Genomic DNA, 16,489 nt, shown 5'->3' on the forward strand with positions numbered 1-16,489 from the left:
GTTTAAGAGAATACAGTTTCCGTGTAATTATTTCAGGGGTAAAGCTAGCCAGGCAGGTGACGTGAAGCAGCCCGCTATTCCTTCTACACTGTCCTGACTAAGGTACCGTGATGCTCTCCCCACCCCCGACTCAGTTGAATCACATACTAACGTCATGCTGCGCTAGCTTTGGATTATTCCTTTACAGAAATGAGACAGTGGACCCAGGGGAGGCCACTACGTGGTGGGTACCGAGCAGCGTCTCGTCTCTAGTTCTCTAGAGATAAGTGCTAGAATGAGTTTGGTATTCATTGTTCTCATGAAAGCTTTCAGCTTTTAAATACAGAGTTATACGCTACATAAATACTTTACTGTTTTAAAAAAATGCTTTAAAAAATAGGGGTTAAGGATTTAGCTCCGTGGAGAGAACTTGCCTAGCAAGTCCTGGGTTTGGCCCTGAGCTCAAAGGAGAAAACAAAACAAAACAACCCAACAACAACAACAAAACCAAAAATCAACACAACCGCAACAATATACTGTTCCGTTTTTTAATCTCCTGGTTCTTTCTCTAGCGGTCTGTGCTCACGTGGATCCCCGCCATGCACGGGTTCTGAACCCGAAGGCCAGGACTCCACTGCGCCCTCCAGGGCCAGCGCGCGGAGCCGAGGTTTGTGGCAGCTGCCAACTTGCTAGAGCTTCTTTTGTGCTGGGCACTGGGCTGTTTTCCTTCTCCAACCCCGTGAGGGAGGCTCTGCAATTGTCCCCTTTATAGAAAGAAACGGACGCATTTGTCTCCAGGGGCCGTGTTTTCTTCACGGTTTATGGAGTCTTTAATTTTCTTTGATGTTGCTTACAACAACAACAAAAAAATTCCTGCAAAGATGTCAGGAAACTTTACACAGTCCAAAATAAAAGAGAAAAATGCTCTCAGTTTCTTGGGAAAACTTGGGGTTTGGCAGAGAAGGACAAACTTGTCTACGGCTATTTCTGGCTGTGGGAACTATTGTTATAGCTCACTCATCACGATGTTCCATTGTCACGTTCTAGGGGTGGCCAAAGCAAGCCATGGATTCCAAAGGTGAATAGCACTCATGGGATGGGAAAGGCCTGCCCAGAGATTCTCACAGTTAATCGAGCAGCTGTAACCGAGCGACTTTCTCAGTCGTTTGTTTGTTTCTCTGTATAGCCTTGGCTGTTTTGGAACTTGCCCTGTAGTCCAGGCTGGTCTTGAACTCACAGAGATCTGCTTGCCTCTGCCTCCTGAGTCCTGGGATTAGAGGCGTGTGCCTCCACCGCCCAGCTGTCAAGTCATTTCTTGCAGCATGGCTGGGTGAGCCGTCTGGTTTAGAAGAAGGGCTGAGTGCCTGACTTGTGTGGGTGGCTTGCAGGGTCAGGAGAACTAACATCTGAAACCTTGCTCCACCTTATTCCTGACTATAATTACTTAAAAACAACCCCACAAGATTAGATCAGTTCCCTCTCCTCGTAACCTGCAGAAGTTAACATTGTTTCTATTTCTCTAAAATAAAGATACAGTTTGGGGGAACATAGAGAACATTCTCTTTCCATTTATGCTGTTACCTCCTCCCAGCTCTGGTCTCGAGCAGCCCGGAGTGCTGTTTCCTTCTGTCTCCTGTCCACTTTCACGCTGCGGTTCCAACTCCACTCCGCTTTCAGACAACTGTCCGCTGGCTTCTCCTTCATGCCAGCTTTTACAGTTGTCATGGGAACTGTGTCTCCCGGGTAGCCCCGATTCTGCATCTCCATCATGGCTGGTTCCGTTGCAGTGTGGGGATGGCGAGTCATACTGTGATACAAACCCAACAAACTTCTTTCCTCTCTTGGCGGCAGCATTAATCTGAGGTTCAAAGAGATAGCAGGACCCAGGTAAACAAACCCCATGTGTGACTCGGGAGGCCACGGGAAGATGGAACTGACCAGTAACGAAGCCACACTTCTAAGTCAGCTGGGAACTGCTAGCATCCGCTACCTACAAGGTCATGTTCTCAGTGTCAGCATGACTTGTTACCAGAACAAACGCTTTAGAAATTATAGAGATGGGATCATATTTTTCTCTGAAGTTCCGCCATATTTGGCAAGAACTCATAATTTTATAGCAGGATTTTTGGACAAGGTTAACGATAACCTTTCCAGTTGGAGCAGAAGTAAAGACTGTTCCGGAACACTCCCCAAAGTAACTGAAGCAAATACAGCCTCACTATTAAAAAAAGGCACAGGGCACGGTTTGGTGTTGATTAAGACAGATGTTAAGAGGCCAACTCTTACGAACGTGCACATGAATACGTGAGCCCAGGTCACACGCAGCGGACATGGAGCTTTCTAATCTGCTGATGCTCCACGTCTGCCTCTGCCCTGGCCAAGGACATGGAATCCGATTTGATCCTGTCCGTGAGGACATAGACTCTGAGACAGATGGTGTGAAGTCAGAGAAAGAGTTCGGGATCTCAGCAGCGGTGGTTTTCACGCTTGGTACTATTTCCATCCGAGCGCTTCTGAGACTCTTATCTTACTTCCTCCGAGCACACAGTGCCCGAGATCTGAGGGTTTTCTTCGTCTTTTCTCTGTTGTGACAGTGTTCTTTTCCTGAGTTCAGCTGGTAATACTTCCCGGGGGAAAATGTTGTGTCTTATCTCTCTTTGTATTGCATTATTTGATGGGTGCATTGTAAATATCCATTAAATAAATGCAGAAACATAGATGCTTCTTTCAAAAAATTTTTTTTTTCTGCGACAGAGTTTCTCTGTGTATCCCCGGCTGTCCTTGAACTCTCTCTGTAGACTAGACTGGCCCCAGACTCAGAGAGATCCGCCAAGCCTCTGCCCCCCAAGTTCTGTGTCTAAAGGTGTGAACCACCATACCTGGTTCTAGTGTTGGTCTTTCACGGCCCCTGTTTTAAACACCTAGAAACTAAACATTTTTTTGTATTACCTGGGAGAGAGGCTAGGGATGGAAAACTGACCGAGTAAAGTGGGATTTTCAAACGCAGGAAGAACCAGAGAAGATCAAAGGGGTCACCTGGAGCTGGCTCAGAGGGCGGAGGTCGAGGAGCCAGAGCCCCAGACTGTGGCCAGAGCAGCCCCATCCCTCTTCCTGAGATCTCGGCTAACACTGTGTGAAGACTTGAGAGTAACTGGGCAGTTTCCACCTCCCAGGTGTCCTGGGAGAGAGGAGGGAGGTGTGAGAGGGCCCCACACTCTGTGAGTAGAAAGGGGTAAATTTCTTGTTGGTGTCCTTTCTAGGTATTAGGTTTGAGTGGAGACATTTAGGAAAACTTCTGGTATGATAGCACATATGCACGTACTTTTTTTTTCTTCTGGAAAACTCTAGGAAGACATAGATTGATGTCTTCTCCATTTTAACTTGGAGGTTGAATACTTTTAATTACGTTTAGTTAGTCGTGTGTGTACACGCACATGCGTGTGTCATGGCGTGATAAACACGGAGTGGGAGGGACGATTTGCATTAGCTAGTTCTCTCCGACCACGTGAGTCCCAGGGATTGAACTCAGGTCTCCAGCTTTGAGAGCCACGCCTCTTCCTGCTGGGTGGTCTTGTCTTGCCAGCCTTAGAGGACTGACGATTTTAAATGCAGTATTTTAAAACCCCGAGAGGAGAGAAATGCAAACTGAATATTAAAAATAGAACGGACAGGGGTGGGGATCTAGCTCAGAGTAGAAGGCCCGCATGCGGGAGGCGTGCACGAGGCCCAGCGTTCAATCCTCAGTACCAGATAGAAGGACGCAAACTAAAAATAGAGCAGGCATTGATAGACAGTGAAAGCTGTTCAGCTCTCAAAGTCTTCACACAAAGTGGCTGTTCAGAAATACTTGGCATTCGCCGATGGCGCTAGCTCACGCCCAGGGCAGTGCTGGGATATTCCGCCTGTGTGCTTCCCGAAGCGTTTCCTTTACAGGAGAATCCCGTGACTCTAGCAGCCGACTTGGCACTTTCCTGTTGAAGTAGGTCTTTAATGTGCCCAGGGAATCCGATTCAAAATAAGCGCTGCATGGTCATCTATTAGGACTCAACGAGTAGCTATGTTTTTGTTTGCAAAAGAAACTGTCTGGAGCGGATTTCTTCCCAGAAAAGAAATACCCAGAATGGCGGCAGTAAACAGTGTGCGCTCTTTAGAGAGCCCTGTCTCCCGGACTTTGCCACCCGTGCAGATGAAGCAGCATCTTTAGCCGTTGTGGGTGGTGACACCGCCCGGCAGACGGTTACTTAGGGCTTGAAATCAGCGACAGAAACACACGGCATTATTTCCTTTTCTCTTTCCTTTGTAGCCCAGTCTGATCTGGAGCTCGGTCCGCCTGCCTTAGCCTCGTAAGTGCCCGGATTACAGGTAGAAACCGCTGCGCCTGGCTCAGAGGATTGTAACTGTGGTCAGTTCGCCCCACTCGGGTCTCACAATCTGTTTGTTTGTTTTTGTTTTCTGAGACAAGGTTTCTCTGTAGCTTTGGAGGCTGTCCTGGAACTAGCTCTGTAGACCAGGCTGGTCTTGAACTCACAGAACTCCGCCTGCCTCTGCCTCCCGAGTGCTGGGACGAAAGGCGTGCGCCACCACTGCCTGGCTGATCTCACAATTCTTACCTGAAAGGAAGTGCCGTGGCTTGGGTTCTTGACTTTATATTTAAATTAAATAAAGGCTAGCTGGGAGTGGTGCCGGTCAGTTTAATCCCAGGACTCAGGAGGTAGAGCTAGGTTGATCTCTGTGAGTTCGAGGCCAGTTTGGGGAATAGAGTTCCAGGGCTGCCAAGTCTACATCGTGAAAGTCCATTTCAAAAACAAAACACACACTCCCCCGAAACAACAACAAAAACAAGCAGAAGGTAAGAATTTAGGAGTAGACAAATGGGATTGAAACAATTTCACCAAAAATAATATCAATTTAGAATATTTTATATATATATATATATGATTTTTTTGGTTTAGTCAATCTACATTTAGTGTTCAGCTTTTTATTTATGCAACTTCCAATGGATGCAGTAATTGCAAATTTTTCCTTGATTTCTTTTCAAGTTAATTTTTCTTCAAAAAACGTAATTTGATTTCATGCGAACTCCCCATTCACAATTGAATATGTTTATTTTTTGTTTTCTTTCAGACTTTTTTTTTTTCATCTTAAAAAAACCCACCCCTTTGTCTCATCTGAAACTTCTGGAACCGATTTTCCATGGAACAATTGCCTACTTCCCCAAGTACTGACTAAGTCACAGCTATTCTTGTTTTTTTGTGTTGCCGTATTTGTTATTAAACGTCTTCTTGTTTTTTCAAGGCAGTTTCTCAGTGTAGCTCTGGCTGTCCTGGAACTCACTCTGTAGACCAGGCTGGCCTCGAACTCACAGAGATCCGCCTGCCTCTGCCTCCCGAGTGCTGGGACAACCGCCTGGCTGTTATTAAACTTCTTCTATGCAGTTGAACTTACATTTGCTAGCTCTGTTCTGTCTTATTGGTCTTTGTTTATGTTTTTGGGATGGCTAATCTGTCTCCTTGGCTGGATCTGGAATCAATTAACAGGCAAGCTTCTGAAATTTTCGTGCTCACTTCGACTGCAGGGGGCAGGCCCACCCTAAATGTGGGTGGCACTTCTGGTGGCACCCCTGATGGAAGGAAACGAAGACACCCAGCCTTTGCCCTTGGCTTGCCTGCATTCACGGGCTGCCAAGGTCATTTATGCTGGCAGCACCTGGCGGCTACTGCTTTTGACTGACATTCAAACCCAACTCCTTCAGCCTCCCAAGATTGATGGAAGACCGGTGGCTCTCCAGAATCTTCCAGGCCTTAGGGACAGCTAAGGCATTTGGTTGTGAAAGGAGCAGCCGCTGGGTCTCCAGCCTCAGTATGAAGGTAGCTATTGCTGTCCTACGTAGGCTGTGCTGTGTAAACCAACCTGGCAAACTCCTTTAATACACTCATCCTTTTGTTCTTCCTCCAGAGATTCTGACGAGTGGAGTTTTAATTGATATACAAGTTGGCTCACACGCTTTACGTTTTGAATTCTGTAGAACAAACCATCGCCAGTTCCCTAATCTTTTGGGTCCTGTGCTGTGTAGTTCAGACTGCGGGAAACTCACTACGTAGTTCAGGGTGGTTTTGAACTCAGCATGAAGCTGAGGATGACCTTACACCCGTGGTCCTCCCCTCGCCCAGTGCCAGGATTACAGGCTGTGCCACCACGCCTGGGGTCCATATGGTTGTCAGGTAATAAGGGAAACTGTTGCTTGGTGTTGCCATGAGGGAGGCGCATGCGCACCCAGTACCTTCTCTATGAGTTCCTTCGCTGCGTTGTTCGTCTCCGTCTCGGAAGGTAGAGGACATTCCTCTATCACGAGTCTTGCTTGCCTTTGTCCACCGGGGGCTGCTGGATGCTTGGGGCTGCAAGGAGAGCATGGCCATGGTCAGATGCGAACCACTCCTTTCCGCCTACGTGTGTGTGAAAACTATGAGTAACTCAGAAGTGAGGTCAAGGCTATGCATGTGTGATTTCAATACCAACGACTACCGCAGTCAAAATGCCACAGACACGCAGTGATTCCTGTTAACTTACATTTCCTTGGAGCACGAATCCTAATTGTTCTTAATAATAAAAATCCGGAGTCAGACATTAGGGGGTTAAAGCTGAGAGATCAGAGAAAAAGTGCAGCCACTAAAGACCTTTCACCTCTACCAAATCCTCAGGCCAACGAGTCGATCCTGTCCTCAGGCTGCTTCAGGCTGCACCCCAGACTGCAACTGTCTCCACCAAACCTCAGACTGCTTCTGAGCTCCTGTCTCCTCCTTCTTTATATTCCTCTCTCCACCCAGCCGTATCCCTTCCTCTCTCCACCTCCCTAGTGTTGGCATTAAAGGGTGGGACTCCCAAATCCTGGGATTAAAGGTGTGAGCCGCCACCACCTGGCCTCTAGTGATTTAGCTCTGCACTCTGATCTTCAGGCAAGCTTTATTGGCTAAAGCACAAGCAAAATATCACTGCACTTCCTTAATTTAAACTTTTAGCAATTTGAGTCCCAATTTAAAGTGAATGAAAGAGACTTTGTTATTGGACGGAACATAAGTTAAAAAAAAATCCTTTTTAGACGCAGATAAAAATGTCTGTTTCCCAGCCCCGTCTTTCCTTTACTGATCTCTAACATCTGCCAAGTTTTAGCACTTCTGAGCTTGTTTAACACCAAAAGCGGGAAAGGTAGTTGGCTATCCACAGTTGATGGAGTTTGTCATCAGGACCAAAGCCTTACTTCTGTGTAAAAAGGTCACCTGGGCTTAGTAATGCTCAAGCTGAAAATACTTGTATTCTAGTAAAAACTGAAGTCCACACACACACACACACACACACACACACACACGCACGCACACACACACACACACGTAGTTATTGAATAGCAGTTACTGCCCCTTGAAAACAAGACAGAGCCAGGGGACATGGCTCAGTGGTACAGTACTTACTTGCCTAGAAGGCGCAAACCAAACCCTGATCCTTTGCAGACTTTCTCTTTTCTTTCTCAAGTAGGCCTCAAACTTGGTATGACGTAGAGAATGATCTTGACCTTTTGACTCTCCTGAATTCTGGGGTTACAGGTGTGTGGCTCTGTGTCTGGTTTATGCGGTACCAGATTGAGCACAGCATTTCCCACCTGCTAGGCAAGCGCTCTCCCAGCTGAGCTCCACTCTCAACCCACCCTCTGGAATTTTTTTACCCAACGTAATTTTTATTGATTCTTTGAGAATTTCCCATTGTGCACCCTGGTCCCACTCATTTCTCGGTCCCTCCATATCTGCTTTCCACCCTTGTAGCTTTCCCCACAAAAGAAAAGAAAAAGTAAAAATAACAACAACGAAACCCCACTTGGCTCCCCCATCTTTCTCACCCATCCATCGCCTTCCTGCTTATATTAGTGCTATTTGGGGCTGCGGTGTGTCATAGTCTGCTCTTTTGCCTAAACAGCTTCACTTACAAATGTTCATTGCGATGAGTTGTTGATCTGACTCAGGGCCTCTGGCTTCTGCTACCCCATCAATACCAGAAGAAGGCAGGGGATTTCTGTGAGTTCAAGGCCAGCCTGGTCTACAAAGAGAAACCCTCCCTGTCTCAAAAAATCCCCTGAAAACCAAAATCCAAAGAACCAAATGAAAAAATGACCTCCTCCAAAGATGAAAACAAACCCATCCCTCTGAATGGTCTCCGATGTGACTTTCTGGATCTTACTTTGCTTTCAGGCGAGACAGCACCACCCTGTACAGGTGACTTGCTGGGAGGTGTTTCCGATGCCCCATAGGTTGTATAACTGGGTGAATGGCCCCAACGACGTAGCCCTTCAGATAATAGTCTTCCACTTTGGCGACTATATCCAGAACCGAATTTATCTTGATGACTTCTGGGTTTGTTGAAGCTGAAAGACCAAAAAAACGAAGAGAAATTTTCCTATTGGTAACACTGTCGACTGGTATGGGAAAGGAAGAGGGGTACGCAGCTGGGGAAGGCGTCTTCAACGTTACAGAGATCTGAATTTCAATGGCTTTATTATCTGTAATATTTCTCACTTTATGGAGGACAGTTAACCAGAGAATTGTTAACCAGAGGCGGACTTGGCATCGATTAACTTGTGAATAAGAAAGCAATATGACATCAGTTCCAGGTCCGGGCTGGCCTGGCTTCATAATCATGTGACCTGTGGAGTGCAGGACAGAGCTGTACCAATGGTCTGAGCACAGGAAGAAGGTTAAGACGCAGATGAGGAAGAAGGGTCAGGGGAAGTCCCTGTCCTCCAACACTAACACTCCCATGATGGAACAATTTCACCATCAGTGAGCACGCGCGCCAGCTTCTTGAATGGAAACGAGGCACTCAACAGAAAGTTATGCGGGCCAGCATGAATCCATTTCCTTCCATTTGTATTCCCCTTTGGATTTAAGCTAATATCCTACGTCTATTATATTTTCTTCGTCGTTATGAATAGAAATGAAAATGGGGAGGACAGCCCTGAACTTTGAAGAAACATCTGGTCTCCATGTAAACATTCCAGTCCTGTCTGTGTGGCAAGCCTTTCGTCATTTGTTTGGCTTAAGTCTTTCTTAGCGTTTGGTCTACAAACCCCGCCTTTTTTTTTTTTTTTTTTGACAAAGCAGCCACGGGACAGACTCTTAAGGCTAAGGAAGAAAATCTAACGTAAGCTCATCTTTAGAGCTGTGCTAATTGGTACCTAATTTTAAAGAAAAAGTCCCTTAATGGGTTTCATGGCCTGGGGCAGGAAGTGGAGAGGTTAGCTCGATGTGCAGAAGCCCCCTTAGCCACGCATTCCTGCCTAGTTTGACGTGACAGCTTGGAGTTCTGAACCTGCCATTCTGTTTGACTACAGTAAGCCTTTCTCCCCTTCCCTGTCCCCACCCCCGAGTTAGTTCTTCCTCTACTGGCCGTTCTGCGCTGGGTTACAGTTACTTGTTTATATACCAGTCCTGGTTGTTCAACTGGGAACTCCTTCAGGGCAAGGATCCTAGCTCAGTCATGCCTTTCTGTACCTCACGTGTTCCTTCGGTCATTACGGTAAGCAGAATTACTGTTTGTTAAGAAAATAGGTAAAATTATTGTACGAAGATGGAAAGCCGATCCGAGCGAGGGGAAATAAAAAGTTCGGTCAGCAGAGAAAGGCAAGCGCAAACCCTGGCTTTCGTCATCTTGGCCATGAAAGCGAGGGTGATCAAGAACACTGTGAGGGGCTGGAGCGATGGCTCAGGGGTTAAGAACACTGGCTGCTCTTCCAGAGGACCCAGGTTCAAGTCCCAGCACCCACATGGTGGCTCACACCTGTCTGTAATTCCAGAGCAGAGGATCTGATACCCTCACACGGACACACAGGTAGGCAAAATACCAGTGCACGTAAAATAAAAGTAAATTATTATTGAAAAGTAAAAAAGAATGTTGTGAGAATCCAGAGCAGAAAGCCACGTTCTTGTCACAAAGCTTAGAGCACGAGAACCCACTGTGTTAATGATGTCACACAAGAGACGTCACGTGACATATGAAGTATTGAAAACAATGAAATGGAGCTACACCTGGCTTAACTGTATTCGTTTTGGAGTAAAAGGTTGTTGAGACATTTGGGGACAAGGTTTTTTTTTTTTTTTTTTAATCAAAATTGAAGAATCATTTATGGGCTGGAGAGACATCTCAGCAGTTAAGAGCATTGGTTGCTCTTCCAGGGGACCTGCGGTTGGTTCCCAGCACCTACATGGTACCTGACGCCCTCTTCTGGCCTCCTTGGGCACTGCACACACATGGTGCATAGGCACTCATGCCTGCAAAAACTCACACATAAAATAAAAACAAACGGTATTTAAAAAAGCATAATTTATGCCATGTTTGATGACATGTGACTGCAGCCCTGGCCCTGGAGAGGCTGAGTCAGGAGGATGGAGGGTTTGAAGCCAACCCAGTGACCCGCCTGGGAGGAGAAAAATCTCAATAGAGGAATTGCCTGTATCAGACTGGCCTGTGACGAAGTCTGGGGGCGTTTTCCTGTTTGCTACCCAGCCCACCGTGGGCAGCGCCATCCCTTGGTAGGTGGGTCTGTGCTGTGTAAGAGAGTTAGTAGAGACAGAGAGAGAGAGAGAGAGAGAGAGAGAGCCAGGCAGCCAGTGTCTTCCCACATGGTTGTCCCTGCCTTGAGCTCCTGATGTGACTGACCTCAATGATGGATCGTGACCAGCAGTGTAAGAAGAAGGAAACCCCTTTCTCTCCAAGTTGTTTGTCGTCATGGTGTTTGCTATAGCAAACATGACAAGCTAGGATGGAATTTGATAGAGAGGAACTGTGTGACTTTTATCCAAACGCCTTATTGAGCTAGCCTTGGTTTTCTGGCTGGCTTGGTAGTCACTACTAGGTGTGTATGTACATGCGTGTGTATATATGTGCATATGTGTGTATCTGCATGTGTGTATGCACATATATCTATTTGTGCATATGTGCATGTAGGTGTGTACATGCATATGTGTGCATATGTGCATATGTATGTATGTATGCATGCAAGTATGTATGTGTACATAAGTGCATATAGGTGTACACGTGCATATGTGTATATGCATGTATGCAAGTATGTATGTGCGCATGTGTATCTGTGTGTGTATGTGCATATATGTATTGTGCATATGTACATGCAGGTGTGTGCATGCAGGTGTGTACATGCATGCGTGTATCTGCGTGTGTGCATATATGTATGTGTGTATATGTGCATGTAGGTGTGTACATGCATATGTGTGTGTATATGTGTATATGTATGTATGCAAGTATGTATGTATGTGTGCACGTGTGTGTTGTAGACCAGGGTGTGTTCTTGTCGATCTCCGCCTCAAATTCAAACGTCTTGTGGAGATCCTCTTTTCATGCCCTCCCTCCATCTGAGTGGTTTTCAGCCGGGCTGAAGGCTGTGAGGAATTCAAAGCTCCCCCTGGAGGGCAGAACAGCACACCTGGAGGAAGGACTTTTCAACCACTCTCAATGGCTGGGTCATTATGTATCCATGACAGGCTCAGCCTCTGAGGCCCAGCCTTGGAGTTGACGTCCTTGCGCTGGGCAGTAATATCAGAGGCTCTGTCCCCGTTTAAACACAGGAAGTTAAGGGGGGAGGGGGTGTTTTCCTCGGTGGGTTGCGAAAACAGGCAGCGAGCAGCAGCTGTAAGCTCTCTCTCCGGCCTGAGCACCGCACACAGTCTCTGAGAGGAGGGACAAATGGTGTTATAGCCTTGGTGGACGTGGCTGGTAACTGTGAAATTAGTGCTACAGGATCTGGGAAAGCATCGCTGTGTCCTCCAGGGCGATTGTGAGGAGCCTGGGAGAGAGCAAGCTGTAAGGCTTTGAAATTTATGTAGATGCTAAATGAGTTTATATTACTACAACCAAGACTCGTTGAAGGCTGAAAAAAGTTATTTCTCCTCAAAGCTTCTAAACTAAAATATCCATCGATTCGTTTCATGTTCTTTCGCAAAACTGCGTCCATGACAAAACTCGAACCTTGTAATGCAAGTCAGAGGGCAGGGTGGCCCATGCTTATCATTCCTACCCTTGGGAGGCTGAAACAGGAGGATTACCACAAGTTCTAAAGCAGCCTGTGTTACATAGTGAGTTTCAGGCCAGGCTGGGCTATAGCTTGAGGCTTCAGAAAGCAAACAAACACATCAACCAATTAACCAATCAACCAACCGATCAATCAATCAACCAACCAACCAACCAACCAACCAACCAATCAACCAACCAACCAATCAACCAACCAATCACCCAATCAGTCAACCAACCAACCAACCAACCAACCAACAAACAAACATACTAACCAATCAACCAACCAATCAACCAATCAGCCAACCAACCAACCAACCAACCAACCAACCAACCAACCAACATACTAACCAATCAACCAACCAATCAACCAATCAGCCAACCAAACAACCAACCAATCAACCAACCAACCAACCAACCAACCAACCAACCAACTAACCAAAAAGCCCCAAACCCAAATAAGCATAAAGATACAAAAAGTCACATTCCATATAAAGCTGAGAACTTGTTAAATACTAAAAGTTCTGCTCTGACAACACAATTCTGTGAAGACGGCACAAACCACACATGTTAATTTCCACCAGCTCACCTCTGGAGATTGGTTTGTATTTATAAAACACATCTAAACTTCTTTCCTTAAGTAAAAACAATGTGAAAACCCAACAAGCAACTTCACCACCGTCTTACAGGTTGATGGTCCAGCATCCTGCATGTTCTCCCGGCGGCTGTAGAACAGAGTCAGAAGCAGCGACTTGTAGCCTGTGCCCAGTTCTGTACGAACAGATCACATCCGTTCTGAATCCCTACAAACCCTTCCAGGTGGATTGTTATTGTCTGATAAGAAGATTCATGGAGAGAGGTTAGGAAATTGATCCACATTGCTAGTCAATTCTGAGGCTGAGCTGAAACCCAGGCAGAAAGACATGGGAATTGGAACACTCAAGCAACCACGGGAAAGTTCTTCATTGATTTGAACCATGTTTGTTGAAGATTTGTGAATTCAGACATGAGGTCAGCCATACCAGGGGTTCTCAACCTTCCTAATGCTGTGACCCTTTAATACAGTTCCTCATGTTGTGGGGACCCCCCAACCATAAAAATATTTTTGTTGCTACTTCATAATTAATTTCGCTACTGTTATGAATCATAATGTAAATATCTGATATTCAACCCCTGTGAAATGGTCATCCGCCCCCAGATTGAGGACGCTGGTTTAGACTGTGATAGATTGTTAAGTGATTTAATGAATGGCAGTTAGGCTGATCTGATTTATTCTATAAGTGAGAGGTTTTAGGTAACTGAGAAATACAGGATGCTATGTAACATTGTCTCGGTACAGTTAAATGAAGTCAGATAACATTATGACAGTGTTTCTTTTCTTTTTCTCTTGTGTTTTGAGACAGGGTCTCAGGAGCCCAGGCTGGCCTTGAACATAGGGACAGTTACCCTGCACCGGCCTCCTGAGTCCTGGGGTTGGAGGCGCGTGCCTCCTTGCTTGACACTGGACATGTGTCCGAGAGAGTCATGGCGGTTTGGGAATCTTGTGACCCGCCTTCCCATACTTTCTTCCTCATGCACTGCGCAGCCTCCAGGCCCCAGACTTCCTCTCACTTCTGGCCTTTGCTCATCCTGTCTTTCAGCCTTGTTAATCCCCACCGTCCTTTCAACTTTTCTCTGGAGGGCGGGTATAACACATCCAGGAGAATAAGCGTGGAGCCTGCTTTAAACTGCCGAAACTTCAGTAACCATTAATTAATTAAAGACGAGAAAGCGGCCTACTGTCCGGAAACCTCCCATCCGTCCTACCATCTCCAGTCTTGGTGCTCTATTCCCAGCACGCCTGACCCCGGCTCTCCAGCAACCATTGGTGGCTCTTCCTTTAGTTAGCGCCAGAGACCGGGAATGCAGCCCCAGTCTCTGTAGTTCAGTGTCAAGCGTGTGCGTCGTCTCCTAACCCTGACTGGTTTTTGGTTTGTTTCTGAGTCAGGGTCTCCTAGCACAGGCTGGCCTCAGACAAGGATGACTTAGAATCATGGATCCCCCTGCCTCCACTTCCCCGGTGCTGGGGTTTATAGGCCCGTGTCTTCGTGCTTGGTTTTATGCAGTGTAGGGGACCGAGCCCAAAGCTTCATGCATGGCAGACACCACCAATTAAGCTACGCTTCCAGCTCTTGATGTCTTTAAAAGTAAGTCAGCTGTGTGCTATTAAGATGCCCTCCCCCACCCAGTTTTGGAACAGAATTCTTTCCCACAATAGTCCGTATTTGTGAGATTTGTTATTTTTCTCAGGTAGACTTTGACATTTCAAACATGGGCATTTCAGACACAATGTAACACTTTATATAGCTTAGTAAAAAGAAAGAATAGATATTATATTAATCCTTAAGAGAATTCAGCCGATTTTATTACTAATTTCTCCCCCTGTAGCACTTTAACCTCTAAAAACCCATTGATTGTTGGGGGAAGTGCCCCAGAATTTATTAGATTGATACAGTTATACAAAATGTAGCCTGACTTTTTTTTTCCAGACAGGGTTTACTCTGTAGCTTTGGAGCCTGTCCTGGAACTAGCTCTTGTAGACCAGGCTGACCTCGAACTCACAGAGATCTGCCTGCCTCTGCCTCCCGAGTGTTGGGATTAAAGGAGTGTGCCACCACCCAGCTACAAAATGTAGCCTGATTTTTCTATCTCTTCACCCTGTGCCTTTCCACCCCTTTCTTTATTTCCGACAGGCCTTGCTATGTAGCTCAGGCTACCCCTCAGGCTTCCAGTCTTCCCATCTCAGCCTTCTAAGACCTCGGTTTCTAGGCGCACGGCACCCTGTCTCGCTCTTTCCTTTCAACATCTATTTCTGACCAGGTACGTATTAAGCCTTGTTGGCTTTCAGTGCATTCTCTGTAGACCTTCATTCCCGGTCTTCTTGAATGTTCTCTAACACTTGTTACAATTGTCCTCTGTATTAACCCTGTGCTCTCTGCTGGCTGCTGTCTCACGTCTGCCAGCTTCACTCTCCTTGCTATTGTTGAATTCTTCTCTCTATGGCTGTCACCAACTCAGCCCAGGACACTAGCTGGGCCCATGCTCCCTCCTTTGAAGCCTTTATCTCCTCCAGACCACCACTTCCGGCCCGGACTGTGAAGAGGAGAATGGGCTGGGTTTAAAGAAGGAAGGTACGTGGGCCATGACCAGCCTTGGAGCTAGAGGTGCTCTCATAGGAGGGACAGTGACAGCTGTCTTCCCGTGACCCAGGAACTGGGTCTAGCAAGGCTTGTAGGCCCAATCATTATGCTTATGAATTTCCCCGTTGAGATGTAAGGTGTGGAAGACCAGAAAAGCCCAGAGAGGGCAGGGACAGCAGAGAGAACAGGAGAACAGGCCCGGGGAGGAGTAAAGAGAACAGGAGGGGGAGGAACCTGGGAAGTTTAAGCCGTTTGTTTTCTGATTAGGTTTGTGTGCATGTGTATGCGTGTATTTGAACATGTGCACACACATGCGTGTGAGCTCGAGTGTGCACAGGGAGAGCAGAGGTGGACACTGGTTATTCCCCACAACTATTTTCCACCTTAGTTTTTTGCGACAGGCTTCTGTCTGGATTCGGAGCTCATGGGTTGGTTAGGTTAGGTGGACAGTGCTCAACAGGGGTCCGCCTGTCTGCCCCCCCTCCAGTGCTGGGAGTCCAATGGACACGCCAGGCTTTTGTGCGGGATCCAGTCCTTGACATGGGTTGCCAGCACTTTGCTGACTGAGCCATCTCCCCAGCAGCTGGCTAGATGTTTGAGAAGGCTGAGAAGAGACTAGGGAGCTCACCCGTAGCAGAAGAACAACTCGAAACTTTCAGCCTTGGAATGAAAATAATATTTCATTCTCCAAGAACACGGATGCTACTATGGGAACTCCGCACAACAGACTTCGCCATGGAATGACTCTCTCTCTCTCTCTCTCTCTCTCTCTCTCTCTCTCTCTCTCTCTCTCTCTCTCTCTGTGTGTGTGTGTGTGTGTGTGTGTGTGTTTGTGGTAGAATTAATGGGAAATAAATAAATTGTTCAAGATAACTTGTAACATAGTGTAGGGACTTGCAGTTTTTAAAGTGCTCCTCCCCCCTTTAAACTTTATTCTCTGTTCCACGGTTTCCATTTGGGAAAGTAAGAGACAGGGCTCATTGTGGATACACACAGCTGTCACCAGACCATTTTGTTTCTGCCTAGGTTTCTCACTGTGTGGTGGTCTGGCAGCCAGGGGCGGGCACTATTCATGTTTTCTTCCAGCAGTTCCAGGAAGGGATGGTCGGTGCCAAGCAGAGGGCTGGCATGTGTTAGCCCACCCAGACTCACTATCGTCGACGCTGGAGTGGCAGGCAGGTGGCTGTCAACGACGGGAGGAGAGAGGCAGGGAGATGAAGGGAGGAGGGGGCGGAGCCGGGCTGGTACACAGAGTCCTGGCTTCTGAA

The 16,489-nt window shown here is 46.8% G+C and overlaps 1 protein-coding gene across 2 annotated transcripts in view; it reads right to left on the minus strand.

Moving 5' to 3' along the window:
• Positions 1–16,489, minus strand: part of Rftn2 (raftlin family member 2) — a 49,848-nt gene that overhangs the window by 30,663 nt on the left and 2,696 nt on the right. For both annotated transcript variants that reach the window (XM_087902207.1, XM_085684184.2), the window contains exons 2-4: positions 8,203–8,386; positions 6,260–6,374; positions 1,561–1,837 (exon numbers count right to left, since the gene is read on the minus strand). In XM_087902207.1, the coding sequence (XP_087758333.1) occupies positions 1,561–1,837; positions 6,260–6,374; positions 8,203–8,386 (576 nt within the window). The remainder of the gene's footprint in view (positions 1–1,560; positions 1,838–6,259; positions 6,375–8,202; positions 8,387–16,489) is intronic.

This window comes from Myodes glareolus, chromosome 27 (genome assembly GCF_982192425.1).
Source record: "Myodes glareolus chromosome 27, mMyoGla1.1, whole genome shotgun sequence".
Lineage (NCBI taxonomy): Eukaryota > Metazoa > Chordata > Mammalia > Rodentia > Cricetidae > Myodes > Myodes glareolus.